Source organism: Bufo gargarizans, chromosome 2, assembly GCF_014858855.1.
Source record: "Bufo gargarizans isolate SCDJY-AF-19 chromosome 2, ASM1485885v1, whole genome shotgun sequence".
NCBI classification, from domain to species: Eukaryota; Metazoa; Chordata; class Amphibia; order Anura; family Bufonidae; genus Bufo; species Bufo gargarizans.
Window position 1 is genome coordinate 526,321,134 of NC_058081.1, and position 14,888 is coordinate 526,336,021.

The following is a 14,888-nucleotide window of genomic DNA, read 5'->3' on the forward strand; positions in this document are numbered from 1 at the left end:
TAGACACCTCAAAGACTGAGAATTTATCCAAGTGGTGGATAACATTGGTGCAGAGATATTATTTGATTGGGCTGGCTCTTTAAACACATTCCATAGACCGTTCTAGTCCTCACTGTCACCATCATGTTCATGTAAAGCTTGGGTGATGTAACTGGACACAGGAAACTAAGGATTAACTCATAAGAGGAAGTGACTGACTCAATCCTGGTCTACTGCACAGAACACCAAAAACAGGCACCAAGCACCGACTCAAGCTCATTCTTATGTCACGTGACTATTCTGTCCGAGGACTTTGGTGACATCATGACCACATGGTCATCTAACTGTATTGAGGAAAAACATGAAAGTGAAGCTGCAGATGCACTAACCACTATTACTCCAGATCCCGGGCTCTGCTGTGCCAGGACAAGCTGACAGTTTTACAAGATCAATTCACTGGGTCTCATTACAGCTAAAACTGAGAATATCTAAATAAATCTTCTGTGTCCCAGGAGGTCAACCATGTCCCCACTCCTCCTCCCCACTGTCCTATAACAGACGAAGACAAGTGGCTGCAGCAGGAGCCTCCACCCACTGAGCCGTTCTCCAGATGAAAACCGAACTGATCAGCAGGAGCTTCCACCCACTGAGCCGTTCTCCAGATGAAAACCGAACTGATCAGCAGGAGCTTCCACCCACTGAGCCGTTTTGATCAGCAGGAGCTTCCACCCACTGAGTTAAGAGCATAAACGCTACAGATTTGCAGCAATTAATCCAATTTTATTATGAAAAACCCGATACAAACAGTTGCCGTGACAAAGGCCGATAGGATTTAAGTGCAGCCCGTCCTAGCAGTAGAAAAACCACTCATGCCAAACCGATTTCTAATAGGTCCAGCAATTTTTATACATGAAAACAGGGCCACCTACTGGTTGTGAATGGGAAGGACAGAGAGGAGATTTTAAGGGATCCTGCGACTGTCCTGGGATCAGAGTGGGGAACCTACACGAATATTAGGAAAGTGCATAAAATCGTAATTGCCTACAATTCCTTTATTATGGGGAGCTCTGTCTGTTTTCTATTAGCAGACATGCTGTTTTAGGACAGCCTGTGCTTGCTGCATTATTTAAAATACAGGCCCTCTCTGAAGGTGGTGGGGTTCCAATGAAAGACACTTGGCATATCATGGATGTTCTCCAACAAGCTTTCAGATGGGGGACAGGAAACAGGGGTCCAGTGGAATTAATAACCTATGTGTGATGGGATAACCCTTGAGGTATGATAAGGAATCAGACTGCTTTTATATATAAAGCAGGCAGTTCCTCTCAAAGCAATTCCCTAAGGGTACTTTCACACTAGCGGCAGGGGACTCCGGGAGGCTGTTCCAGCGGGTGAACAGCCTGTCTGATCCTTCCTGCCACTAGTTCACGTGTGCCCCCGGACTTCCGCTCCGTCCCGATTGACTATAATGGGGGCAGAGTTATGGCGGCGGCACGGCAGCACACAGTGAGAGGCAGCTGGACTAAAAGTACTGTATGCAGTACTTTTAGTCCAGCTGCCTCTCGCTGTACACTGCTGGAACTCCGCCTCCATTATAGGGACGGAGCGGCAGTCCGGGGGGCATACGTGAACTAGCGGCAGGAAGGACCCAACAGGCTGTTCACCTGCCGGAACAGCCTCCCATCCCCAGTACCCTGCCGCTAGTGTAAAACATAAGCATAGGTTCATCGATAACAGGTCATCTTAAAGCATAATAAAAACATATAAGAAGTATTTAATTGCACGCTGTAATCTCATGCCCATGGAGAGTCTCTCTGTAGTGCCAATCATTGATGTTCTAAGCCCCTGGCAAGCACGGCTACTGTTTCCTGCCACTCAGCATCTCACAGTGATCAGTTCTAATGAAGGACAGCGCCCTCTACTGCTAGCTCTCTGAAAGTGGCTGCATGTGGATGATGCTTCTGGTCTTCAGCTGAGACTGGGCGATGTCCGCTAGTGCAGTCTGAATCTTCTCAAGCAGCATGTCCCCTCTGTATACCACCTCCTCTAGACGAGCTGCTGCTGCGTGGTTCTCTTCCTCTAACTGGTACAGGCTAGCGGCCTTAAAAAATAAATATTAAATATTACAAGTAAAGTCCAGTTATTCAGCACCATAGTGTCCTATACTTTGCTACACTACAAGACTACCCAGACAGACTAATGGGGGAATTTATCAAACTGGTGTAAAGTAGAACTGGCTTAGTTGCCCATGGCAACCAGATTCCACCTTTTTTTTCCAAAGGAGCTGTGAAAAATGAAAGGTGTAATGTAATTGGTTGCTATGGGCAACTAAGAGTTCTACTTTACTCCAGTTTGATGAATGACCCCCAACTTCTAATAATAGATGTATAAACATGCCCTGCAGTCATTAAAGAGGAACTGTCCCCTCTCCTGACATGTCTGTTTTAGTTACTACTTGCATTCCCCATGATGCAGCAATTCTGAGTTACCTTTTAATATAACTATGTCGTCATGCCTCTATTATTCCTCCTGGAAATGCCAAAACAAGTTGTCAGGGGTGTGTCCCTGCACAGTCTGCCACTGCCCGCACCAATTAGACAGGGCCATAGTGTGTAGGTGCACACTAACTATTAACACCTAGTTATCAATTTATTAATAATCCCCAATAGGAATAACAGAGGGACAACACAATTTATATTCTAAAGATCAGATGTTCCACAATTATTATATGGGGAATAAAATGATCTACTAAAACAGACAGGTCAGGGGAAGTGACGGGTCTGACCTGTAACGCAGCTGTAGATTCCTCACTTGGCAGAGAGTCGATGAGAACATCAATATCTTTTGCTGTGCGAGCAATGAGGGCGGCAAACAGCTGAGCGTATTCTGGAATATACAAAAGTACAACAGCCGCCAATACATCAGCATTTCTAGCCACATATGCGTACATTACTCAAAAGGTGCAGAGCTACAAGAAAAGTCAACTGAATGACCGTAGAGCGCCCCCTGAAGGAAAATAGGAAATGGCTGGCCAGCCGGTTGAAAGGGACCCGTATGTAAAGAATGGTGGGAACTTAGGAAGTGTCAGAATGGGAGCAGCAGGGGATCAGTAAGGTACACATCACTTTCATTTTTTTAAGTTACCGGCTAAAAACAAAAACAAAAATATGACTCAAAAATCAGGTGATATCCGTTTCAGGGAAACCTGAGTGATGGCTAACATGGCTGCCGCTGGAACTCCCGCAGGGGTAGTTATCCAACATCTCCTAAGGCCTCTTGCACACGAACGTGCGCGCCCCGTGGCCGTGCTGCGGCCCGCAACACACCAAAACCGACTGTGGGGCAGCTGCAGCGGATCACGGACCCATTCACTTTAATAGGTCTGCAATAAGTTAGAACATGTCCTATCTTTTTGCGGAACGGAAGTACGGGATGAAACCTCCTGGAAGCACTCCGTAGCGCTTCCATTGGGTTCAGTATCGGACCATTCCACATCTCCGGATTTGCTCTTGAATGGGTCCGCATCCGTGATGCGGAATGCCCACGGAACGGCGCCAGTATATTGCGGATCCGCAAACACGGTCCGCAATACGGAGGCTTTACTCTTGAACCGCAAACGTGCAGTTTGGGAAGTCTGAATGACAGCAATGGTGGAGGTGGTGAGGGCAGCCATGTTAGTTGTCACCCAGACTGACAGTAATTGCCGTCTCCAAAAAATAAATATTCGTCAACTGCAAAGAGAAAACTGAAGGACAAACCATGTTCATATACTAGTTTAGGATATATGGACACCCCCTCCATTCTGTAAGATTAGCTCTTGCCCCAGCTTACACGGTCACTCCATGCATTACACAGCTGATCACTCATTGAAATGGCTGCCATGTAAAGCTGCATTACCCCTGAAGGGGGCGCATACTGCATCTGATCTATATCCACCTTCTGATAGTCTGGTCCATGGTCGCTAGCCTTTCACTGCATCATTACATTATACACAGGACTCCTCCACTCACCTTCTGTGGGGTTGGAGGGCTGCTCCTTGTTTATCGCTGTCTGAATGTTATTAAAGGACGCGGGGGGAGCACACTGCTGGAGGACACCAATCGCATTACAGAACTGATCCGCAAGCTGCAGGAAACAGAGCACAAAAATAGCCACAAAGTCACACGTCATTCCTCCGAACTCTGCTGTCAGGGGCAGGAAGGAGACCCCTAGACACGAGAGATCATCAGTCTAAGGCATGGATGTCAAACTCATGGCCCTCCAGATGTTGCAAAACTACAACTCCCATCATTCCCTGATAGTTGTAGTATGCCCAGGCATGATGGGAGTTGTAGTTTTGCAACAGCTGGAGGGCCACGCGTTTGACATTCCTGGTAAGGGCTCATGCACACGGCCATTGCCCCACCATGGCCGTATTGCGGCCTGCATACGGCGGGTCCACAATACTCGGGGCATCGGCCGTGTGCACCCCGCATCACGGATGCGGACCCATTCACTTGAATAGGTCCGCAAACCCGGAGAGATGCGGTGCGGAAGCACGGATCAGAACCCCACGGAAGCACTACGGAGTTCTTCTGTGGTGTTTGTGGCCATGCCTCCTTACCGCTAAAAAGTAGTGGATGCAGTACTTTTTTACGGTCGGTGCCCGTGCTTTGCGGAAGCAATTTGCGGCACAGGTACGGAGTCCTTACTTTCGTGGGCATGAGCCCTAAAACAGCAAGTTTATCTAAGGGTGGGTTCACATCACATTTTATTCCTCTGTTGAACGTACACATTACAAAAATACAGCACACCACGTTCTTGTATCCTGCACAGTCCAGTAAAAAAAACGTATACTATTTACTATACTAATGGAACTCCATGGTGAATGGACGCCACTGTATGGCATCAGTCTGAGGCGTCTGTTTAACATATATATATGTTAAGCACATGTGAACCCATCCTTACTCCAGTAAAGCAGGAGATATTTATTTTCCCTTTACATATATAGTTGCCAGCCTATAAATCCATTTAAAGCCTAAAGTATGTCCAGAGCTGCACTCACTATTCTGCAGGTTAAGTCACTGTGTATATACATCACTTATCCTATACTGATCCCGAGTTACATCCTGTGTTATACTGCAGAGCTGCACTCACTATTCTGCCGGTGGAGTCACTGTGTACATACATTACATTACTTATCCTGTACTGATCCTGAGTTACATCCTGTGTTATACTCCAGAGCTGCAGTCACTATTCTGCTGGTGGAGTCACTGCGTATAAACATTACTAAGGGTACTTTCACACTAGCGTTAGAAGAATCCGGTAGGCAGTTCCAATGCCGGAACTGTCTGCTGGATCCGGAAATCCGTGTGCTGGATATCATTTGTTTTCCGGATCCAGATCAGTCTCTCATGCATTGAAATACCAGAACCAGAAATCCCTCCTAAAATATATGGTACAGGCAGCGAAAGCGGTGATTCCCAGGCATTGGAAATCCACCTCTCCTCCCTCACCCGAGGAATGGTTTGACGAAATTGCCCTGTATCAGAGACAAGGACCTCATCAGTATTACGCCTGCAGACACCTCACGATATGCGAAAACGTGGAGCTCCTGGGAAGCCTTTCGCTCCTCGAACTTATTTAGGGATGTACATAATCTCTTCAAGGGAAACTGCAGCCTCTTTCCCATTTCCCTCCCCATTTGTCTAATGTCTTATCTGCATGTCTCCTCTCTCAACTTTTATGTCCACTTGGGCATTTAACCCCATATTTTTTTTTAAATCAAATCATTTTTATTGACATTGAAATTTCTGTTTTCTTTTTTCCAAAAAAGACATTTTCAGGGTTCACAATCACAATATGACAAAATGAATAACAGAATAAAATTCCATCATGGCTCACAGCAACAAGCATAATAATTATTACCATAGCACAGCATACTCACACTTGAGTACATGAAATCGCAGAGAGTAAACATCCCCCAAAGTCTACCATATCCCTAAACAGGTCAACTTTCCCTTGACCAACAGGACATCTCCCCCCCCCCCTCCCCTCTCGTCCCCCCCCCCCCAACAAAGAAAAAGGAGTATTAAACCTTCAAACCCATTTTATAACATGAGATGAGTATGAGACAACCATTCATTCCACAGTTTTTCAAACTTCTGAGGGCAGCCACGCTTTACAAACACACTCTTTTCCAAGATCAACATGTCATTCACCTTCCTTTCAAACTCTTCTATAGTTGGCGGACTCCCCTGGATCCACCTCTGCGCCACCAGTTTCCTAGCCACATAAAGCAGTCTTCCCACCGCCACCTTAACCAACTCACTCTCTCCAATCTCAGCTACATATCCCAGCACACACATCTTAGGATCTCTTTGCAATCTCAGCCCCATGTTCCGGTTAATCCTATTCATCACCCTTTCCCAATATCCACTTATAACCGAGCACGACCACAACATATGCACCAGATCCGCTCCTTCCACCATACATTTCGGACACCTATCATCAGTCCTGACCCCAATTTTCCGTAAAAACACTGGTGTCTTATACACTCTGTGAATGATAAAAAGTTGTGATAATTTTGCCTGCTCGCTGAGAGACACTCTGGGAACCGCCTCCAATATATCATCCCACTGATCCTTCGAAACTGCACCTAAGTCCCCTTCCCACTTCATCATCCTTGACCGGGGGAATCCCTCCAGAAAGCTATCCAATAACACCGTATATACCTGAGAAATCAGTCCTCTCTTCCCGCCCTTCGGAAGGATAAGTTTCTGCACCACATCCATTGTAGCTATACGACACCCTTTTCTCACCGTGACCTCATATGCATGCCGCAATTGCAGATACTGATAGAACCAATTCTTGGGGACATCAAACTCTTGTTGCAGACCCTGAAAAGATTTGAATACCGTGCCATCAAGTAATTGACCTATCCTCATGACTTCCCTAGACTCCCAGTTCCTAAGTCCCGACAGTGACATGAATTCTGGCAACAGACAGTTGTCCCATATTGGGGAAAGCTCCCCCACTCCTCCCACACCCCTAATTTGCTTCACCGTCGCCCACACTTTCTTCATAAGATCAATTACTAGGACCCTATCTTTCCCCCCATGCATGCCCGCCCCCTCCAAAATGCACATAAGGTCCCTACTACCCACCCAATGCTGTAATATCTTTCCCGTCACATCCACGGCCTGAAAGTCAATCCAGCCCTTAAAATGCTGACACTGAGCCGCCAGGAAATACAACCAAGCATTAGGTACAGCCAAACCGCCCTCCGTCTTAGGGTACTGCAGCGTCTCCAATTTAATCCTTGCTTGGCCATACTTCCAAATAAGATCTCTAAAAATGGAGTGTATTTTCCTAAACCTATCTCGCGGAATCCAGACAGGGGCATTATTAAGCACATAGAGTAACTGCGGCATCATTACCATTTTTAAAAGGTTCACTCTACCCACTACCGACAAAAAGAGCTTACACCAAATTCATTTAACCCCATATTGTTTGATACCGGGTTATATTTACCCTTTACAGTTATATAAACACCATACTTGAAATGTTCATGTCACATGACTAACGGTTTTACTGTGTTATATTGGAAAATCTCAATAAAACCTAAATGAGAAATACCAGAACATCTCTCCGGTGTCATCCGGAAAAACGGATCCAGTATTTCTTTTTCACATTTTTAAAAGGTCTGCGCATACGCAGACCGGAAACCGGATCCGTCAATGCTGCAATTTTCTGAACAATTGGTACCGGATCTGGCATGCTGCGGTATTTTCTCTGGCCAAATACCCTAAAAGGGACGGGACGGGACGGAACACATCCTGATGCATACTGAACGGATTGCTTTCCATTCAGAATGCATTAGGACAAAACTGAGGCTTTTTTTTTTTCCCCCCGGTATTGAGCCCCTATGATGGAACTCAATACCGGAAAAGAAAAACGCTAGTGTGAAAATAGTCTTATCCTGTACTGATCCTGAGTTACATCCTGTATTATACTCCAGAGCTGCACTCACTATTCTGCTGGTGGAGTCACTGTGTACATTACTTATCCTGTATTTCTTTTATTAAAATTGTAAAAACATGAATAAATACAGAATTAAGATAGCAGCCTACGCTGATGATTTGTTGTTTATGATTACAAACCCCAGGATCACCCTCCCCAACCTTACAACGGAATTTCAGAAGTTCCATAACTTGTCAAAATTGAAAATCAACTTACAAAAATCTGAGGCCCTTAATGTTTCCATTCCAAATTCCCTTGAGGCGGATCTGGCGGGCTCCTTACCTTTCAGGTGGACGAAAGATGCCATCAAGTACCTGGGCACGATGATCCCCAAGGATCTGAAGGAAGTGTTTTCTAGGAACTTTATTCCCCTGCTGAGTCGGATTAGGGTGGACCTAAAGAGATGGTCCAAAGGCCTGTATACCTGGTTTGGTAGGTGCGCTATATTCAAAATGAATATCCTCCCACGCCTGTTATACTTATTCCAAACCCTTCCTATCCAGTTACCAGCTAGTTTTTTCAATTCTGTTCACCGTGACCTCTTCAAATTTATTTGGGCGGGAAGACGTCCAAGGATGTCTAGATCCTTGCTGCATGTCCCGAAGGATAGGGGGGGTTTGGGGATACCGGACTTAAGGAAATATTATGCTGCCTCCATGTTTCAGCGTGTATTAGACTGGTGCCGACACGTCCCTTTTAAACAATGGATCTCTATTGAGCAACTCTCTTCCCGTACCCCGTTGGCTTTACTACCATGGGTGGACAGGAAGACCCCGACTGAAATTTCCTCACACCCTATCATAGGCCCTACTCTACTCCAATTTAGTAAATACCGAAGCATTCCTGCGATATCGCCTACGCCATCCCCATTGTTCCCAATTTTGGGGCACCCGGACTTTCCGGCAAGTATTTCGGGAGGCCCTTTTGTGCAGTGGAGACGGAGTGGGAGGTGTCGGGCGCCTTTCTTTAGGAAAACGGGACGGTGGCTTACTCACACCGAACTGCTGGAGCAATCCGAGCCATGTTCTTTCGGTCCATGGAGAGCTATGCAACTGCACCATTTCCTTTCTTCTATTCCATCTTCTCCGGATTTTGATAGAGCCCTCACTCCCTTTGAGAAAATATGCATAGGTTCAGGTGTCTATCGCCACTCTCTCGCTGAGGTATACAAGACACTGGTACTGCCTGACAAGGATTTCTGCCCTTCTTACGTACACAAGTGGACTCAGGATCTGCAGCTGGATATCTCCTCTGACCAATGGCTTAGAATCTTCCAATTAGCTCATAAGTCTTCCATTGCCAGTAAATATCAAGAGGCTAGTTACAAAATTCTGTCACGGTGGTACTATGTTCCGACACGTCTCCAAAGGATGTTTCCGACAGCGTCCCCTCTGTGCTGGCGTTGTGAATCGTCTCAGGGTTCGCTTCTACATATTTTCTGGCAATGTGACAAAATTAGGCCCTTCTGGGACTCAATTCATAGGGCTTTATCTTCCATTTTCCCTTTCAACATTCCGAATTCGCCTGTTTTTTTCTTACTGCTCCATTCGGATTTGCCCATGAGCTTACTCAGACGCTCCTGTTTGCGACATACGGTCATTGCGGCTAGGTCTTGCGTCCCGGTGAAGTGGAAATCCCCTGTTCCACCTTAAGTTGGAATGTGGATTCAAAAAGTGGAGGAGATCCGGAGAATGGAGGAACTCACGGCATCCTTGAGGTGCAACAATAAGACCTTTGTTACGTCCTGGACCCCTTGGTTCACCTTCCAAGATTCAGCGGAGTACAAGTCGTTACTTACCTGAGCTGTCCTTTATGCTTGTTTGGTCTATGCAGTCTCCCTTCGTTGGTGTGTTCCCCTCCCCCCCCCTTTTTTCCGTATGTGGTGTGTCTTTTCCTTTTTGTCGGTCTGATTACTGTTCTCAGGTCTTGATAGGTGTTCTTCAAGACTAGCTACTTTTGGAGTATAGTCTCTATTTGTCCGCCATGTCCTTTATTATTTTGTTTGGTTGCTTTCATGATTGCCGTCGGCAATGTATATTAAGATTATATTGTCAGGATACCTGTGTGTCACCTGTATTAGTATGCTGGACGGGTTTCGGCTATGCATATTTGTGATATGTGATGTAACATGTCGCAAGCTTTGTAATACTTTTGAAACATATAAATAAAGAATTTAAAAAAAATAAAAAAAAAAAAATAAAAAATGAATAAATACAGAAATGACACCAAAACATAAAACCCAAACCAAAAATACAGGACATAATGCAGCTCAGCACGGTGCAGACAACACCGGTCCAGCCCAACACTCACTTCCCCATAGAACACCCACTATATACAATCTTTACAATGTACTAACCTTCCTGATCCGGTTGCACCCTACCTACACACAGCAAAATACTGAACACTTACAAAAACCCCACACACGAACACCCCAATTAAACACACACATGTATTTATTTTTTGGCCCTAAGGTGGTCCCGCATCCCATGCCCCCAGTACATGATAACAGATGTCCATGAACCAGCCCAGAATTTCTCATATACCCCAAAAGTCCCCAATGTCCCATGGAACCCTAGAACCCTCCCCCCATTTCCCCACCACCCAACAACTCAAATTATAAAATATATACATCACTAGACAAATATACAACATATATACACACACTACATACCAATATATACATACAGACATATAAACTAAAATACATGGCAGACCACCCATACCACCCACAGTGAGGCTTTTCAGCCACACACAACCATTAAAGCCCAAGTTCGGCGCCTGCAGGCCTTATGTCCTCATACAGCCACCAAAACAAAACTCTACAGTGTCAGCATCAGCCTACCACCAGGAAGGGAGACAACAAGCTAGGGTACCCTAAAGGCAAAACCCCTCCAGAGGAACGCGGCTCTACCCGCCCCCAACCTCTCATACTCCAGAGAGTCTCCAAGAATGTTCCTAACCACCTCATCCATGGGGAGGATTTTGCGCTGCGTCGAGACTAAACCATGTGTGTCATGTGTAGTATCTGACCACTGAGCTGACTAGAAATAAAGTGCAGCGGTCCCTAACACCCAGGTGTCTGAATACTCCATAGGCCCATTCGCATAGGAAAGAGTGACCAGCCTAGGCCAGCCGATGGAGGTTCCCCCCCCCCCCCCTTGTGTAAACCTCTGTGTTAAAGGGACAATGAAGCAGGAAGTGGTCCATGCTCTCCAGCACACCACCGCACTCCTCTCTGGGCCACCCCCCTGTCCTCAGAGCTCCTACAATTCAGATTGTCCCTCACACACAGTTTCCCATGGAAGCAGTGCCAAGTCAAGTCTAAAAACTATTAAAGGGATCCTAATGGAATTCAAAAGCCGTAACCCGATCCCCACTCAGGAAGTCCCTGAGGGCCAGAGGTTTCTGGAAATGGGTCAACAGAACCCTCTGGTCAAGGAGAGTCCCGATTTCCCACATCCCCAGACCCCACCGACATAATACCTTCAGAACCAGGGCAGCATAAGCCGGGAGATGCCCATGTGGTGTGCAGAGATCCTTCACTTGCCCCCATCTCCCATTCCTGGAAGAAAGGCTGAAACCATCCCCGACAGGAGACTACTCACAGAGGAGCTCTCTTTCCAGAGGCTGGCGAGATTAATCTTAATAAAAGGTGTTCACCAAGAACACCACAGGGTTGTCCATACCCAATCCTTCTAGTCTCCTCGTACAGTAAGTAACCTCCCTCTTGACAAAGTTCAGTCTATTTCCCCATAACATCTGGAAGAACAGACTGTAGACCCGAGTCCAGAAAGGTTCTGGCAAAACGCACACACTGCCCAGATATAACAGCAAAGGGATGAGGTAGGTTTTGACAATGTTCAACCCTCCACTGGTCCACCCTCTGAGCGGCAATCTTAAGCCTGCTATCCCAATTTTGATGTGGGCAATCCCCTGGCCAAATTCAATGCCAAGGACTTTTGTAGACTCCTGGGGCTCTGGAAAGGTGTCCGGGAGATCAAAACCAGGATCACCACCTCCCAGCCAGAGACTAACATTTATCCTGGTTGATCTTGGACCCAGATGACTGAGTAGTGTTCTACCTCTGACAGCACCCACTCTGCCTCCCCTCTCAAAGACACAAAGATAGTAACATCATCAGCAAGCGCCACCACCCTGAGTGTGGTCTCAGGAGCTTCCCGGTCCATCCCGACACCCCAACGGCCCATTATCAACCCTTCTAAGGAAGGGATCAATCGCGAACACGTACATCCTGTATTATACACCAGAGCCATACACACCTTCGCTGTACTCGCACTATCATGTTCCAGTGTATGAGTGCAACTCTAGAGTATAACTCAGGATCAGTACAGGATAAGTAATATATGTACACGGTGACTCCACCTGCAGAATAGCAAGTACAGCTCTGGAGTATAATACAGGATAAGTAATGCAATGACTACACCAGCAGAATAGTGAGTGCAGCTCTGGAGTAGAACACAGGATAAGAAATTATGTACAAAATGACAACTTTTAGATCATGCTATATGTTTACTGTAAAATGGTGAATGTACAATTTAAAGCGATTTGCTTGCATAACAGATCCTCTTTTAACCTCTTGGGGACAAAGGGTGTACAGGTTACTAAATTTTGAATGTGTCACGAAAAAACAATCTCAGAATTACCTGGATAAGTAAAAGCGTTTTAAAGTTATCACCATATAAAGTGACACTGGTCAGATTTTCTAAAAATGGCCTGGTCCTTAACCCCTTAGTGACCAAGCCTGTTTGGGCCTTTATGACCAAGCGTTTTTCTTCCTTTTTTCATGGTCTCGTTCCAAGAGCTATAACTTTTTATTTTTTCGTCTATATAGCTTTATGAGGGCTTGTTTTTTTTACGGGACAAGTTGTAGTTTTTAATGGCACCATTTTGGGGTACACATAACTTTATGATTAACTTTTATTAACCCTTTCTGGGAGGGAGATAGGGAAAAATAGCAATACGGCTACTGCGTTTTTACATTATAAATTTTACGGCGTTCATTTTTCGGTACAAATAACAATATCTTTATTCTTTGGGTCAGTACGATTTTTTTTCCAATAAAACCCCTTTTATTAACTAAAAAAATGATTTTGCATTGCCACTTCACAAGACCCATAACTTTTTTTTTCCCCCTATGGAGATGTGTGAGGGACAACGTATTTTTCATTGGTATAATTTTGGAGTAAATGCCGCTTTTTGATCGCTTGTTATTAAGTTTTTTTTCGGTGGAAACTAAGAATAAATTAGATTATTTTTTTTTTACGGCGTTCACCTTAGGGGATAATTTATGTAATATTTATGTAGTCCGGGTCGTTACGGACGCGGCAATACCAAACATATGGGGGATATTTTCTTTTTGCAATTTTTTTCATTTAAAAGCGTATTTTCAATGGAAAAAAAAAAGCATATTTTTTATTTTATGGAATTTTTATTTATTTAATAAATGTGTATTTTCTTTTACTACTTAAAAGTCCCACAAGGGGACTATAATATACAGTATTTTGATTGCTTTTAAAATGTAATGCATTATCTCTATAATGCATTACATTTCAATAGCAATGCTATTCAAAGATTGACCAGCAGGCTGCGCCAGAGAGGCACAGCCTGCTGGAGAGAACTGCAGACAGGCTCAGGGCCCTGATCGGAAGCAAGGTAAGCTTCCCAACACATCAGCACCCCGCAATCGCATTTTCGGGGTGCTGATGGGAGACAGAGGGAGTCCGCTCCCTCTGTCACCACTTTACATGCAGCGGGCGCCATTGTGCTCGGCATGTAAAGGGTTAAACGGCCCAGATTGGCACTTCTGCCGGTCAGGGCTGTTAGAGCAGAGCCCCGATTCTCATGCGAGAGCCGGGTCAGCGCTCCCCGCTGCACGGGGAAGCAGTGCAGCGCTTAAACTGGGCCAGCCTATGGCCCCTTAGTGACCGCTGTAAAAAGGCATATGGGTGGTCACTAAGGGGTTAAAGGGATTCTGTCATGAGATTTTAGCCCTATAAGCTAAACATATGCCCATGTCCGTACTAATAACATTCTAAGCTGGCCTTATTAAACCTGCTTGTGGCTCTATTAGCCCAAAAAACTGGTTTTTATAACCTGTCAATCACCTACCTAAGGTGCCCAATGGGACGTCTGTTAATACAGGGTGCCCGGCCGTCTGGTGCCCAGCGCCTCCTTCCCAGTCTTAATCGCTGCCCTCCCCGTCTACAGTGCCGCCTTCCTCACCTCAGCGCCGCCTCCGCAATCCTCCCGTCCTTCTGCCAGATCCGGCGCCTGATCACTAGGCTTACCCTGATGAGCCGCGGGATCCCGGCAGCGGCTTCGTTGAGCGAAGTGTGCATGCGCCCAGCCTGATGCGCATTTCGCTTAACAAAGCTGCTGCCAGGATCCCACAGCGCTTCAGGATCTCCCCCATGCACTATGCCCCCTTGGGGTGGAATAGTGGTGGGATCACATCCACCACAGGGAAGTCAATGACAGCTTCAAGGCATCCATGGGTGGATCCCAACATCTGTAGTAGGCAAGTGATGACCTACCCCTCCTATGTCCCCCTGAAGTGCTGTACATTGACCACACTCAGGAGTGCGTTGTAGTCACAATGACCCAGTATAATAGGGGCACTAGCACTACAATACGTAACTATTATACATAACTCCCCCCTTTCCAGTACACTCTGTCCCCTCACATCTACATACCACAGAGGAAAGCCATAAGCCCAGGCAGCTGACACCGGGACAAGAAAATAACTCACCGAATTCAGCGCATCCTGCAGCTGCGTCAAGCGATCCGCCATCTTGGACTCGGGCAAATCCCTAAACAGCGTCCAGAACAGCGACGTGCTCTCCTATTGGCCCGCAGCTTGTAGGCGTTCCTGCTGCGCTCGACGTTTT

General features: G+C 46.0%; 1 protein-coding gene across 2 annotated transcripts; it reads right to left on the reverse strand.

The window, feature by feature from the left end:
* Positions 1-738: 738 nt before the first annotated feature.
* MED21 (mediator complex subunit 21) lies at positions 739-14,888 on the reverse strand. Of its 2 annotated transcripts, XM_044281449.1 has the most exons (5): positions 14,750-14,826; positions 6,693-6,857; positions 3,990-4,104; positions 2,765-2,865; positions 739-2,080 (listed from the first exon to the last, which is right to left on the reverse strand). In XM_044281449.1, exons 1-5 carry the CDS (start codon positions 14,789-14,791, stop codon positions 1,904-1,906), a joined length of 600 nt encoding a protein of 199 aa, XP_044137384.1. In that variant the 5' UTR covers positions 14,792-14,826; the 3' UTR covers positions 739-1,903. The 2 variants fall into 2 exon arrangements, with proteins under 2 accessions (XP_044137384.1, XP_044137385.1); XM_044281450.1 differs by lacking the exon at positions 6,693-6,857 and having other exon boundaries at positions 14,750-14,888.

Excerpts from the sequence above, each read along its gene's own strand:
- MED21 (XM_044281449.1), bottom strand. The coding sequence starts at position 14,791 with ATGGCGGATCGCTTGACGCAGCTGCAGGATGCGCTGAATTCG. Across the intron at positions 6,858-14,749 it reads TGCAGGATGCGCTGAATTCG|GGTCTGCAACAAGAGTTTGA; the intron begins GTGAGTTATTTT and ends AAATCTTTTCAG. Across the intron at positions 2,081-2,764 it reads AATCTACAGCTGCGTTACAG|GCCGCTAGCCTGTACCAGTT; the intron begins GTCAGACCCGTC and ends TTATTTTTTAAG.